Source organism: Pleurodeles waltl, chromosome 1_2 (genome assembly GCF_031143425.1).
Source record: "Pleurodeles waltl isolate 20211129_DDA chromosome 1_2, aPleWal1.hap1.20221129, whole genome shotgun sequence".
NCBI lineage: Eukaryota > Metazoa > Chordata > Amphibia > Caudata > Salamandridae > Pleurodeles > Pleurodeles waltl.
The window spans coordinates 1,027,863,561-1,027,878,083 of NC_090437.1; the positions used below are offsets into that span (position 1 = coordinate 1,027,863,561).

Here is a 14,523-nt window from a genome sequence, read left to right on the forward strand (position 1 = left end):
TAAATAGCCTGCTCCCCAGGCCCCGTCAAATGAAATGCAGTGACAGAGGAGACAGGGTAAACCATGGCTTCAGACACAGTATGCTGGACAGGAAGCAAGATAGTGGGCTATGGCCCACAACCTTCCATTTTAAATATAATGTGGGCTTATATAAATAGAATTATCATTACCTGGATAAAGTAAACTGTGGACATCCTGCATTAAAAACACACGAGTTGCCCGTTATAACATATCTTAAGGACCATGAGATCTATCAATCATAAAGAATAAAATTGGTAAAAGGAAAAGTTTAAAAGGAAAATGTAGTATATATTATAGGAAAAGAAATATGATGTAGTGTAAAAAAACATTATGCCTGTTATAGTCGTTCATTAAGCGCACACACATGATGCATTCATATGGTTTTATTAACAAGTTTATAATACATATATATATATTGCATATATGAATTGGACGACTGTACAGTACAAATTTATGTTCACAGTTTGATATGACAAAGTGTCGTTTTTGAGTCCCCATCAGACTACCAAAGTAGAAACAGTGAAAGTACATGAAACATTCACATCTTTTATTAAGATAGAAAAAATATTTCCGTACATTAAAAAAATATACCCACGCATGCTAGAAACCTGCAATTACCCATTCAGTCATATCCAGCTTATAAAATATATATTACAATTTAATAAACTTTAGGCATAGTTTATACATTAGAAAACTAAATATTATAGCCCTGCTAAAGATGTAGGTATATTTCAAGAGATGCTAAGCAGGTAGATTATTTTGACCCTCTAACATTATTCAAATTCAATGTGTATAAATATAAAAGTGCTAGGATTTGTAGAACATAAAGCATATTTGTAGCTCTGTCCTAGGAAAAAAGAAACTTGGCACTGTGATTTTGACTGAATCCGTATGTGACTATTAAATAATTAAATATGAGAGGCCAGAGAGTAGATGTAGATACTTTGACAAGTTCTGTGATTTAACAATATCGGTGGAGAATGTGTAAATGCGTATTTCTATTTTCAAAACAAATCTGTTAAGTGATTGTACAGGAACAATACAGGAGCTAACAATCAGACTTTTTGTAAGCAGTGACATTCATTAAGTGCTCAAGAGTTCCAAATTGACACAATTAGTCCTGGCTAATTATTTGGCAGTTACCCATGGGAAATCATATTGCACAGACTGCTAATCGATACACCTGATGCGATCCACACATCGAAGTTGAAGCTAAAGACCAAATTGAGATACACACACACAATGTCCATTGTATGCTCCTCCATGCTTTCTGCATGGTTTTTAGGTTGGTTTGCCTACAGCCTTGCAACAAGGAATAAATAGTAGGGTTTGCTGCTACAGAGTTACCAGTTTCTGGTGAGACCGATTACAGCAATTACACCACAGACCTTTTTAATTTCACAAAGAGATTTTGGCTCCTCAGAACAGCTGAGATCTCTGTGTGAAAGACTGGTGGAAACTAACGAGTTACTGGGTCCTGGAATTATTGATATTCTCAGTAATTCATCGTTTTTAAGTGAACTCTCAAGGTTCAACTCACAAACGGCCAAAATGCCCCCATTGCTGGAGTTGCCAGTACCCCTGGTATTGGTACCTCCAGAAACGGTGACATACTGGTCCATTTTCCAGGACACTGTTAATGACGGCTTAAATTTGCAAAGCTGTCTGTCTTCTTTTTGTTTCAGCCATGGTTCTCCGTCTTTATTTCAAATCTTGCCACTTTTACACTTAAGAACATATGTAGGCACTCTTAACTGTCTCATGTTAAAATAAATGACTCACGAAGCATAGTATTAACAAACCTCCAGTTTGAGAGTTCTTGCCCAAAGAACAAAGTAGCAGTAAAAACAGTCACTAGATTATCAGAGAAAATAATGTAGAATAGTTGTAAATAGTTCACAACAAACAGAATTACCTTTAGAAACTTGGGACATTGAACTATTATCGCCCAACTCAATGATGCCTGTTTTATTGGCCTCACAAGGACAAGAAGCTGAAAAGAGATTCCAATGTGTAACCTGCAGGTCTCTTTGCAGGTAGGTGGCCAGCTCACTGACCCCGTCACCTGCTTCAAAGTGCACTAAAGAACTAGTGAAAGAAAGCGTGTCTTAGTACCATTCTACCGTGATGCATAGGCAATGGTGTTGAATTTAGATCTTTAATTATGCTATCAATTAGGCCAAGCAATGTAAAGGAGAACTTAGAACCAATTAAGTTGCAAACTGATTGATGTACCTGTGTGTGACAAAAACTAAAGTGTGTCTAGGCACATACTCTTATCAATTCAGCAGTTAGTCCGGTTATACAAGAATGCCTTTATGAGTTTAAGATGGCTCTTTACTATAGATTTAGGTGGCAGGTCCCAGACCCTAGCACTGACCCTTACTATTGTATCGGGCAGACTAAACTGGAAGGAGGTGGGAATGGACCAATGACTGCAAATACAGAAACAGACCCTTTAAGAAGGACATGTAGCAAAGGTCTATTAGCAAATTAATCAGGCCAGAATTAGATTCTGGGAAAAACATTTGAACCCAGCATTCAAGATACACGTAGAATTACAAGGCCTCAGAGCAGGACAGCATAATAACTTCTTACAGTCACTGCTTCTTCCGTTTCTAAGAGGTGTAAAAAAAACAGGGATTGCTAGTATACCAAGATTATTGGCACACAATGTGCCAACACTGAAAGGATAGAAGGCTTTTTCGGCCATGCATGTATTCAAACATGTAGTCTGCAGATCAAATCAAGAGTCAGGGATGGGCATTTGTCTCACTGATCCACACGGCTGGCTTGAGGACTTGGCAGTTTGTCCCATCCTTAGGTACCTTTTCAGATTAGTGCAAAGTTTTGCTCCTTCGTTGTCCCAATTCCAATGAAGGTTGAAGCATACTGCAGCAGGACCTCAAACCAGATGAGGTGAGTCGGACCAGACAAAACCTGTAACTTGCTACTAAGACACAGAACTTTGCCTCTCAACAACTCCTGTACAAAAAAAAGACTTTGGCAAGTGGAAATGAACAGGTACCGATTTGCAAAGCAACAAGACAGCATTGCTTCAGAAAGCCTTACACCCGACATGTAAAAATGCACATGTACTCCTATCGAATCCTTTGTCATGAATACTTTAAGGGAATTCAGAAATTAATTATCCGATGTTTCTTGCACTCATTGATCAGCCCTGTCATCATTCAACAAAGAGAAGAACTCAGACAAGTTGGGTAATTACAGCCCCTACCAACTACTGTAGTGAAACTCAATAGTGTTGAGATAAAAACACAAATGTTTGACTAAAACTACAACTAACCTGGTAACGTTTAGACGCACAGCCAACTTATTGTTAAATCTCATTGATCACAACAGATATTCTTGAAGTCCATAGTTGTGCAAACTGTGACTATAAAAAGTCCCACACTACACAGAAAATGTGGTTTGGGAAGTTGTTTTCACTCAGTGCTACACTGACTATTTATGTCCCATATATCAATATGGCTGACATTGGTTCTATCGAGCAAACAAAAAGTGCATCTGGGATTGTATTGTGTGCAAATTTTAGTGAATGGCTAAATGATGAGAACAGATAAAAAGTCATCCTTATACAGAGCCACCATGTCTTTGTGAGTACAACGTAGCAAGTCACGTGTGTGGATTTTTGGGGATTTGAGAAGAAAATTTGAGAGCAGCACTCTATAATGTTGGCTCTAAAGTGTCGTAAATTCTTTAGTTGGGACGGATATAAACTTGATTAAAGATGAAATATCTTTATGATGGTTCATCCAGCATGATGAGGCAGTGCATTCCATTTTACAATCGGATCCAGTTAGGGTGAACTTTTCTCATGCAACAGGTTCAGTCATTGTTTGTCATTTGGGTCACACCCAAGGGCAGTGCTTAAACAGATAATGGAAATGGGTGTGACTGCAACATTAACGTCAGATTATATGTCCAACCTCTAAAGAACCCAAACATGCTGTTCAGAAGAGTGACACATTACATTCCAGGAAAAGGCAGTGCTTCCCCTGTCATTGGATCAATTATTGTTTTGATTAGGTCAGTCATTGCACTTCTGTGTCGTGGGGAACAGGCACTTAGTTCATTCAGAATTACATCTACATGAGTAGCAGAGGACAGGCTCTTTATGAAAGTCAACGCCTACTTTTTTCTTATGTAGTATTGTACGGTGAAAGGCTTACAATGTACACACTGAATTATTTGCATAATTAAACCAGATTAACACAGTACAAAATGATACCATACAATTGGAATAGCCAACATATGGAGAAAAGCAATGTGTTTGTTCGTTTTATTCATAGATCACATTTTCCAGTATCTTCTTTACACACACACACACAGAGACAAAGAGGGTGATTATTCCTTTGGATGGCACCACTGCTGTCAACAAGGGTGGTGTTATGAGCAATCTGGCACCAGCCTGCTGGAATGCCACCTTTATGCTATATGGTGCCTCTGATATACCAGAAATGGTCCACGTTTTTTTTTCATTTGTAGAAGAGGCAACTGTCACTCACTTTGTTTATAATAGGCACTTTAACAAACCAGTTATGTACAGACGGGTCCGGATGGTTAGTAGATCCTCGTTCGGAAAATGCACTTAGGCGCCAAATGATTCCTTAGAAAATAAAGTGATACTAGTTCTCTGTGCTTCAATATGAACCCCGTGAAACTGCCTCAACCTGGTTTGTGACACTTCTCAGAGGAGGGCTGGTGAAATACCCCTTCCACGCCTGCCAAAGCTCAGCCACGAAGACTATTGTTTTTCAACAGCAAAGGTTTGTGGGCATTGAGAAATGATGCAAGCCGTTCCTCGGGCAGAAAAATCCACTGTTTTGTGTGGTGTTTGTTGGTCGTGAAAGTAGCCCCCTGAAGAGTCACCATTACACCAAGGCAAGCACATCATAAACTTATTGTTTTAACCACTCCTAAATAAGCAACCGCCTGAGAACTATCTGTTCATTGCACCATTGCGATATATGATGGGTTTAAATCCATCACAGGCCAATGGTTAGAAAGTCTGTGGCAAGAATTAGCAGTCTATATACTGTGTGTATTTAAATACATTTACAGGTTAATTAAAATAGATTTGATTTCTTAAATCAGAAAATGTGTTGTACATACAAAGCAGTAAAGTGTAATTTTACAAGGTCCCTCCTTAACTGAGGTACACTCCAGGGAGGAACTGCTTAGCAACCCCCAGAAAAATGTTCACATTCATTAGGTCTGACCCGTGGTAAGAGCAATGAGGGGTAATAATTATTACTGACCATACGGAAGCATTTCATTGGCGTCCAAACTCTGGGATTCAGGCCAGCTGAATCCACTACTTGTATATAAAAAAAATAGTTTTGAGGATGATGAGGGGTCCTCACACCAGCATGTGCCGCTTTCTGTGGAGGGCAAGGTGGTCAGAACGAGAGAAGCTGCGGTCACAGTCTGGGCACTGGAAGGGTTTTATCCCGGTATGTTTCCGGAAATGCCGCGTTAGTTCATCGGAGCGTGCAAACTTCCACGTGCAACCGTCCCACGTGCACTGGTAGGGCTTCTCCCCTGTAAAGGAAGAACATAAAAAAATTATTCCAATGCTAAAAGTATTTTACGAAATTGATTAAGCAGCTATAGAGACATTGAAAAAAGAGTCTGTGGAGTGTTGGAGATTATGACGTTATGGTTCACAGTTTAAACGTGTATTTTCAACTAAATATTAGGGTTCTGGAACTGAATTAATGCACAGACAAGCATTCCTAAATCGTAAATCTGTCTTTTTTTAATGAACGTACAATATGAAACATAACAGCTGTTTGCGAAAACACAAAATTTTATAAAATAGAATAATTCACTGCAAAAACGTCTAAGTAATAGTGTGTATTTCGTCTATAAAATTACAGTATCTGTGTAAGATCTTCCTACAAAATACATTACTGAATTAACTTGTAGAAGGCACTCATGTAACAACTGTAAATTAATTTTAGATGCTGGGAGAAATAGCTTTGGGCTATCTGTTCAGAGGGCATGATGAGGTTATGTCTACTGCACTGGTAAGCGAGACAACATTAAAGCAATAACTTGCACTATATTTTTACAGTTACTTGCATTATGCCAGCCTTAATAAATATCCAAAGAATCGCCTCCGAGATGGAAAATTGTTAACATGGAAAATGTGAGAAAAGCATTGTTTTGCGTTTTTTGTTAAATTAACAACTTGAGGAAAAATCTGTCAGGGACAACAAAAAAAGGGTCACAGACTGCGAAAGGGAATAATTACACAGGTACATAAGAATTGGATAGAGAAACGTGAAAATATAACTGACACAAATGAAACTAGAATTAAATAAGGAACACTAACCGGTAGGAAAACAGAATAAGATTAACACAAATGTGTAAATAAGAATGAGAGAATAACTGAAATCAAACTAAATGACAGACTGATGCTCAAATGGAAATCAAAATGCAAACAATGATAACCAACTTGGGATAATAACTTATGGTATTCTGACTGGGGCAAAAACGGAAAATCAGGCGGAGGCATGCCATCCGAATGGTGGTAAACACAGCAAATCAGATGTTTCATTTAAAGGAGTCTACAAACCGGGCTTCTCCAAGTTGCTTAACTTGTTAAAGTTGTGTTCTACAATTTATTGATTAATCTTCAAATATCTGTTTTGGAGTCAATGCAGACACTGGAAATCCACTCCATCAATGCTCTTGACGTCCACCATACTATTGGACTACTGGAACCAAGTAAACAGAACAGGATCAATTACCTCCTCTCCATTTCCCACTCTTGCTTATAGTTTTCAATCCAGGCTTACTCACAGGAGAATTGAACACTGTGTTCAGTGGTTGGAAAGGACCAAGCTCTCCTCAGCTAGGCAAGCTACTGAAGAATGGGCGAATAAAAGAGAAGAGATCCTGTAGAGAAATGTTTAAACTGACAATGCCAGACAGTTTCAGTGTAACACAATTATTGCACTTGGTGGATAACGAAGAAGTCCAGGAGGGAGGTTTCTACAAATAAGACGCCAATCGAACTTTTAGTCTCAAATATCAAATTACTAAAGGTATATCCAGATTATATGTGCAGCTGAGAAGGCTGTAATCTTCGAACAAGCTTACTTATATGACCAAATGGGAGAAATGACCTAAAGTGGGAGATTGCCAGGAATAGATATGGCTGAGAGCAGCTAGGTGACCCATCTGCTCTAGAATGCGACAAAATGCTTCCAATGAAACTCACAAGATGGTATTATGCCCATCATAGGCTGAGGCAAGTTTTGATGTGTGATGGAAGGGCAGTAGTGTTCTGACTTTGTCTGTGCTAGCCATCTTTCCAGTGGCCTCCTTTCCTGCTTTAACTGGTCATATGTTTTTATCCAACTGTCAGGGATGAAAGGGGATACCCTCCTGGTTTTCCCCCTTGTCCTTCATCACCACAAATATACAAGGCTGGAGTACTCACAACATTATTCAAAGACCTGGGAAATATGAAATGCAGCCTTGTGCTGAAAACTTTACTGATAGGCTGAATGTAAGAGTGCTGATGTCCTTCTGGTTCCATAATTGTGTTTCTGCTGGTTTGGAGTACAAGACTTTCCCTGTCCAAGATGGTGGAGGTTCATCACTCTCGGCTCAAGCACAACAGTAAATAGACATCACAAGTCAAAACATATTTGCCTTACACAACTTTGTGTCTTTTTGTCCTCCTGTACTGTGGTAGCAGTTCGCAGTCAGCTGGGTTCCCTCTCCTTTGTTCATTCTGAATGCTCCTTTTAATTCCCTATCTGCTGATCTCCTGAACCCCCTCTCCCTACTCAAATTACACTAACTTCTGATGTTGTTCCATCCTGGTCCACCTTCTCTGGGTCTGCTAAAAAGAGTACTCTTACTTGCCATGTGGGTGACGTTTCTTCTCTAACCTACAGTGATAAGTACTTATGTTCATATTTATATATAATACTTGCTATTTCTAAAGTACAAACCTGCTCTTAATACTAAATGTACTGTGTTCTGCATTAGGTGCAGGACTTGCCTTGAGAAAACACTGGAACATTTCAGAGCATGAGTTCCATTTGTTTGTCTCCCTTCCCTATTTCCTCAGGGTCTTATATGTAGTACGGGTTCCTTTACTAAATGGTTGTGTTCAAGGGGAGGCACGAGGTCGACACTGACATCCATCATACCCGGCCCATAAATATAAGACTGTAGAACATGCACCACAGTTGTAGATTTTCTATGGTGGTGAACTTAAATATCCACCAATCCGAATTCCATAAATCGAGGTCTGCCATTGGCACACCTATATAAAAATTCTCATGGTCAAACTCTGAACTTAGAAATGCAAAAGTGTTGGGACTCAAGAAATGAAACTGGGATAAAAAATTGAGACAACACTATAACAAAATGTAAAATACAATGATAAACATGGAAATGTGACTGTAAGGAACAACAGAAACATAATGGAGAGAAAATCGACAGCAGAAAGGGACAAGAAAGGGGAACTGCATATACGGCGACAATCAATAAATTCTAATTCTACAGTTGTAATTACCCGAACAGAGTTTAACTCGAGGCTTGCATGCCGAAAATGGCCTTACGTATATGCGTGAATATGACAACGGAAATAAGCCTTCCGAGTGGATAATGATCTGCACGTACCAGTATGTGTTCTTCGGTGTGCCTTCAGGTGGGAGCTTTTGGTGTACACTTTATTACAACCATCATAATCACATCTGTGTATCCGACGTTTTCTTTGCGTGTCTGGAGATTCTGCTGGCACTGGCCTCTTCCCTGGCTGAACTATCACCGAAGGATGATTCCTGTATAATTCAATCATATAATTAAAAGGATGTACATCTTCAGATATTAACAAAAATAGTGTAATGCAAGCAGAGTATAGTGTGCTGCAACTCGTGTGAGATGTTGCTATTCCGCTACTTGCGTGAATCGATGATTAAAAGTCTCCATTTAGAGTTACATAGATACCAGCAAGGCCTGTGCTTTATGCCTATTTTCCTGTATGCTAGAACACCGCAGATGCTTCACAGTGCCCTCCCACTCTACAATTGTTCTTATATGTTTATCCCTCAGTGCCTGGAGGTTCTAGTCTGCTCCAAATGCCGTTCACAGCGTAACTTGTATACATGAAAAAACTATGGCTTCCTACAATGCTCTTCCTGGAAAATTAGCAAATTCCAAAGCACACACCACCAGATCAAATATATGGACCAAACCAGTGCTTTAAGTGGGCCGGTACTGAGTACCGGCACTTTTTTATTTTGCGAGGGAGAGTACCGGCATATCTCAAGAAAAACGTAATACTTTTAATTGGAGAGGACCGGCACTTCTCAGAAACAAGCAGGTACTCTGGTACACAGTACTTCTATTTTTCCATTTAAAGCACTGGACCAAACAGTAAATTCAGTAGCATGTGAAAACAAAGATTGGGGCAAAACATATGCAAAAACAGACCACAAAACATAGACGACCAAAATCCAGAGCTTAAATATCTCCACACAAAAATCTTTGATGTGCATTCAAACCTATTATCGATGACCTGCCCTCAAATATGCCGTACTCGACTTAGGACAATTAACTAAACCGTTTGGGTAGTATGTGGGAAGTGGGTTTGTCTAGATTAAAGAATTAGATACAGATAATTTTTTAGGGTTCAGATTTTGGATTTGTTGTTGTTGGAGGCTCTATTCACGTGGGAGAGTAAACGGCACATTTTCATCAGGCTAAGCAGGCAGCCACTAATTCATTCTTGCACGTGCAGCAGGTAGAAAAGGTGAGATCTATTGGATTTGCCAGTGTCTGCCGTGACAGCTGGCGATTTAAAGTCTAAATTAAGACACGCAGAACTGTTTCTCGTGGGGAAACTGGAGGTGTTAAAATATATATTTGCTGTGCACAAAAAAGACGGACCCAACCATGTGGGACATCTTTTGAATCCAGGGAAGGGATATTATGAAACCTTCGACTCCTTAGAGCGTCTTTCCCCACATACTAGGGACTTTTTGCGCTGTCTAGCCGCGCCCAAGACTCCTCTTTGAAAGCAACACATGATGTAAGCACGCTTCTCTCACGGCGTAGTTTCAGTTTGGTTTATTTTCCTTGCGGGTTCACAAAGGTCAGGCCTCCGCTGCCCGGTACGTGCGCGCACGGCTTTAAGCGCTCGATCTTGCCTCCTCCTGCTTAGGTTTTCGGTGTTTCTCAAAGGCGAGTGTCAAATAAAACAGGTTTAGGTCTCTTCTGACAGTCATCAAATCTTTATCCTCGCACCGCACAGCTTAGAGGCGGTATTGTTCCTGCCGCTCCTTGAGAGGGTAATTAAGAGTTTCCTGTTGTTTGCTGCTTGGGGCCGGGCGCGGCCGCCCTGCGTCGCTGACGTCAACGTCTAAAAGTAGAGCGTAGGGGCACGCCCGCACGCGGCCGACGCTGGCGCTCCGCCCTCGCAAACAGCGCGACGTCGGCGCGCCCCGTAGGTACACAGGGTAGAGGTGTCGGCGCCCCGCCGCGCCCAAAGTCACCAGGACTGCCGCGAGCCTGCCAAAAACCGGGGGCCGCTCGCTCCCCGTGCCCCATAATCTGCTTCGTCTAACTTCGTTTTCTGCCGTCCTTATCTTGCAGATTTTCAGTCACTCGTGCTCCACCATCTGGACAGTTTCGTTATCCTAATATATGCTTTTTGGTTGTATACTTCTTAAAATCACGGCTCTGAAGTGGGAACAGTGCGGTCGGAAGTTTGAGGAATATTTTGTGTTAAAAAGATAGCGGGTCTCGTTCATGTTCGCTAATTTGGATTTCCTTAAGGCAGGACCTGAAACGGATACGGGTAATCTGTTTACCGTAAAAAAAAACAATTCAACTGTTGCGATAACATTTCTGCTTCACAGGGCAAACTCAAAACAAGTTTACCCACCGAGACTCAAGAAAGTGTACCTACTTTTAAGTTATTCGTGACTGTCCATATTTTAAAATTTGCAACAAGGTTCATATCTCGAATTTTATTGTAGTTTTTGGTGCACCTTTCAATTGTTAACTATTTTCATGAATCACAAGTCATTGTATAACTACTACAAATATCAGTTGCACGTCCTCTTTTCTGTTTATTGACAACCGCGAACTTCATTCTTAGCTCAAACCACAGTGTGGTTTAATTTTGCTCAATTTTCATAAATACTTCCCCTCTGTTACTGTACCGACCGCCATACTGCTGCCCTTCCCTGTGGTTTGGGAAGTGTTTTTTTGGAAGTTAAGTTCAGAAAATGAGAGAGCCATTTGTTATTCTCCCAAAAGAAATACCATTTCGTCAGTGCCATGCCCTCTACTGAGTAAGCTAAGGTCACCATGGGTGGGACCCGTTGGCTTCTGAACGACACCATTACCCAAGCAGACCTAGTAATTGTGGCTCCTTAGCATACTGTAGTCATCAGGGAAGGTTTGTCCAATTACATTTCTCATGTGTTTGAGTACAATATTGAATTGTGCTAGTGTTCAGCTGACACTGCCAAAATACTAGCTAAAATTAGGTGTGTACGTCAAAACAACATTGGTGGTGTTATGCAACAAAAGCTCACCCACTCCCTGTTTTAGACTGTGACAAAGCACCTCAGATAATCCTGCTGTCCAACTGAGGCATCTTCAGAGATGAAGGGGGGCTTCCTCAGATGATTAGCCTCACCTGCTGCACAGTGGAGGCATCTGAACCCACATTACGACCGGATTTTCAACAAGAACAGCAAATAGATTAATTTGAGCTCAATAATAATAATCTACCAACTAAATAATGATGGCAGGCAGTAATCAATAAAACTGCTGAGTCTATACCATCAGACCTGAACCATGTGACATCAACCAGTTTGATGTGTGGTTTGTGGGAGCTTTTAAGAGTAGGCACAGACAATTAACTCTTATCTCTGCTCAGTCTGGGGAAGGGCTTCGCACAGCATAGCTTACTGTGGGGAATCTCTACAGGTCACACTGGTAAACAGCGATTACTAATAAAATGTAGGATATCACAATTGCTACCCCTAGCAACACATCAGTCTTGCCCCTGTGAGAAACAGAAGCTCAAGAAAAACATGGGGAGAGGATGATGAAACAATGAGACAGAACAACATACTCTCTTGACATGCTAGCTACTCCATTCCCTACATTTGCAGATTAGTAATATGCACCTGTGAGAAACAGAAGCTCAAGAAAAACATGGGGAGAGGATGATGAAACAATGAGACAGAACAACATACTCTCTTGACATGCTAGCTACTCCATTCCCTACATTTTCAGATTAGTAATATGCAAGTTTTACTATGTTTCACCGGAACCTAGGTAGTGAGGAATCAGCAAGGGCAGAGAAATGTAATGGTTCAAAGGTTGTAAAGGAATGCCACAAGCAGCTGACTATAGGCCCATTAAGAAGCAAACTTAATCTCAGCACCACCACAATTCCGGAAAGGGAGCAATAACAATGCAAAAATGAGGAAGCACATTTACGAAGAAGTGACTATGTTGAACATATAATGGTCAAAAATACATATGATGTTGCGTTGAAAAACTATTCAGAAACCAAGGTACCCCAATGAGGAATGGCCTGGCAACAACCCTAACCATAACCCCTACACTACCACTAGCCCAAATCCAGTCACAAGGCAAATTCCCCCCATATCCGTAACTCTAAACATAGGCCTAGCTCGGAGTCCAAGCCTAACCTTAAAAATAACACCAACCAATACATTTTGTCTAACCCATAAAACAACCATAATACCGATCATTCCCTTTAATTCACAATGCTTGATTATTTAAAATAAATTTACATCTTTCTGATATTTAAATTATTGTTGTTACTGTTACTCTAAATAACAACTTGACATAACTAGTTGTCTTACATTTTCTTTGCTCTGTTTTATTCTTTTTTGATTCTTTCATTGTCCCTTAAAGCACTTTCACAAACCCAAGCTCAGAATGAGCAGATTCACGCTGGACAAATAAAGGTAGCAATTCATGTAATATAAAACAGTGATAACATCTCATTTTGCCTTCTCTTAAACATATTCTGTAATAGTCCTACCACCTGAAGGGTGCAGAGTCCCTTGACAAGATAAGACATTATGATCTCTAATTGTAATATGCTCCTATTTTGACACATTCGATTCCAGTGTTTTTAATAGCAATGAGTTAAGAAAGCTTTATTATTCTGAGTACAATACATCAAGCTCAATTAAGCAATATCACGTACAAACTGTACAGAAATATTATTTTTAGAAGGTTTATGGTCTGATTTTCAAAGGTTTGTCAAAATTCAATGTTTATGACCAATTCCATTGATTATTGTTTTACACTGAAATCCAATGTGTAACAACCCCTTTAACATATGGGGAATGTAAATGAGCAAATCGACAGACATAAAATACGATAATGCATGTGATTTGAAATAGTGGAATAGCACTTTCAGGATTATCCCTTTTTCCTCTGAAGAAATGTGTACTGTTGTAGTACATCTTATCTAATTTGGTATAAAGGGAGTTTGATATTTTTTCCAAACTCAACAGTGTTCCAGTTTTGAGAGTTTAAGCTCTGAAAGCACTTTCACTGAAGCCCTTTGTTATACAAATCTACTTTGTTAGTCCTCGTCAGAAAATGTGTTAGGATCTTGGACATCACACTGTCAGAAATTGACACTTGTATTGTGTATGTAGAGGCAAAACACTCACACAGTTTAAGGCAAATACATAAAACCAGGGCTAAGGAGTGTGGAATCAAATGTGTTTTCTTCTCAACGGAGGCATCTGCCCTGAACTATAAGTGAAAACCGTGTTGGAAAACCCTAGACATATCAACAATCCACTTAATGAATGGGAAAGGAGTAACTTTTGTTCTGGTGATTAGAGATTGGTGTATGGTTTCAGTATTTATTTGGTACACCCAGACATGACCTCAATCACCCAATGCCACACACTTACCAAGGGTGCAACCCTGCGACTGTCATTTGTTAATCTGCTAACATAGTTTTACTTGAGAAAAATCTGCTGCATAGCCATACAACAGTAACAGCTTATATTCTGACAAAACTAGACTCTTGCCTAACTGGTGTCAGCGATTACTTCAACAACCTGATTTTATATAGGTGCCCAACTCTCTGATGGCACAAAGTACAGCAACTAAACTCTATACAGAGATGTTGGCGCTGATCTGCTGTCAATTCAGTATGTCATTAGAAATGAAAGATACAATACAAACCATATGCTCACATAGAACGCTAAATGTCATGTCTAAGGGACGTTGGTGTTTGTCACTCAGTCTGTTTTCCGTTATTTGTTTACTTTTCACACACTACATTGAAATAACTCTTTTGGGCTTGAATCAGGAATTAGTCTGCCCTGTGAACACTCTAGCTTTATCTACAGCACTGTGGTACAAGATTACAAGCATCATAGCCTCTTTCAGTTATTGAAACAATGCAAAAAACACCACTCAACTACATTTTTT

At 39.9% G+C, this 14,523-nt stretch overlaps 1 protein-coding gene across 2 annotated transcripts in view; it reads right to left on the bottom strand.

Annotated features, from left to right (window-relative positions):
- Window positions 1–389: 389 nt before the first annotated feature.
- KLF3 (KLF transcription factor 3) overlaps window positions 390–14,523 on the bottom strand; it is a 68,560-nt gene continuing 54,426 nt past the window's right edge. For both annotated transcript variants that reach the window (XM_069202106.1, XM_069202107.1), the window contains exons 5-6: window positions 8,692–8,852; window positions 390–5,586 (exon numbers count right to left, since the gene is read on the bottom strand). In XM_069202106.1, the coding sequence (XP_069058207.1) occupies window positions 5,405–5,586; window positions 8,692–8,852 (343 nt within the window). In that variant the 3' untranslated portion in view covers window positions 390–5,404. The remainder of the gene's footprint in view (window positions 5,587–8,691; window positions 8,853–14,523) is intronic.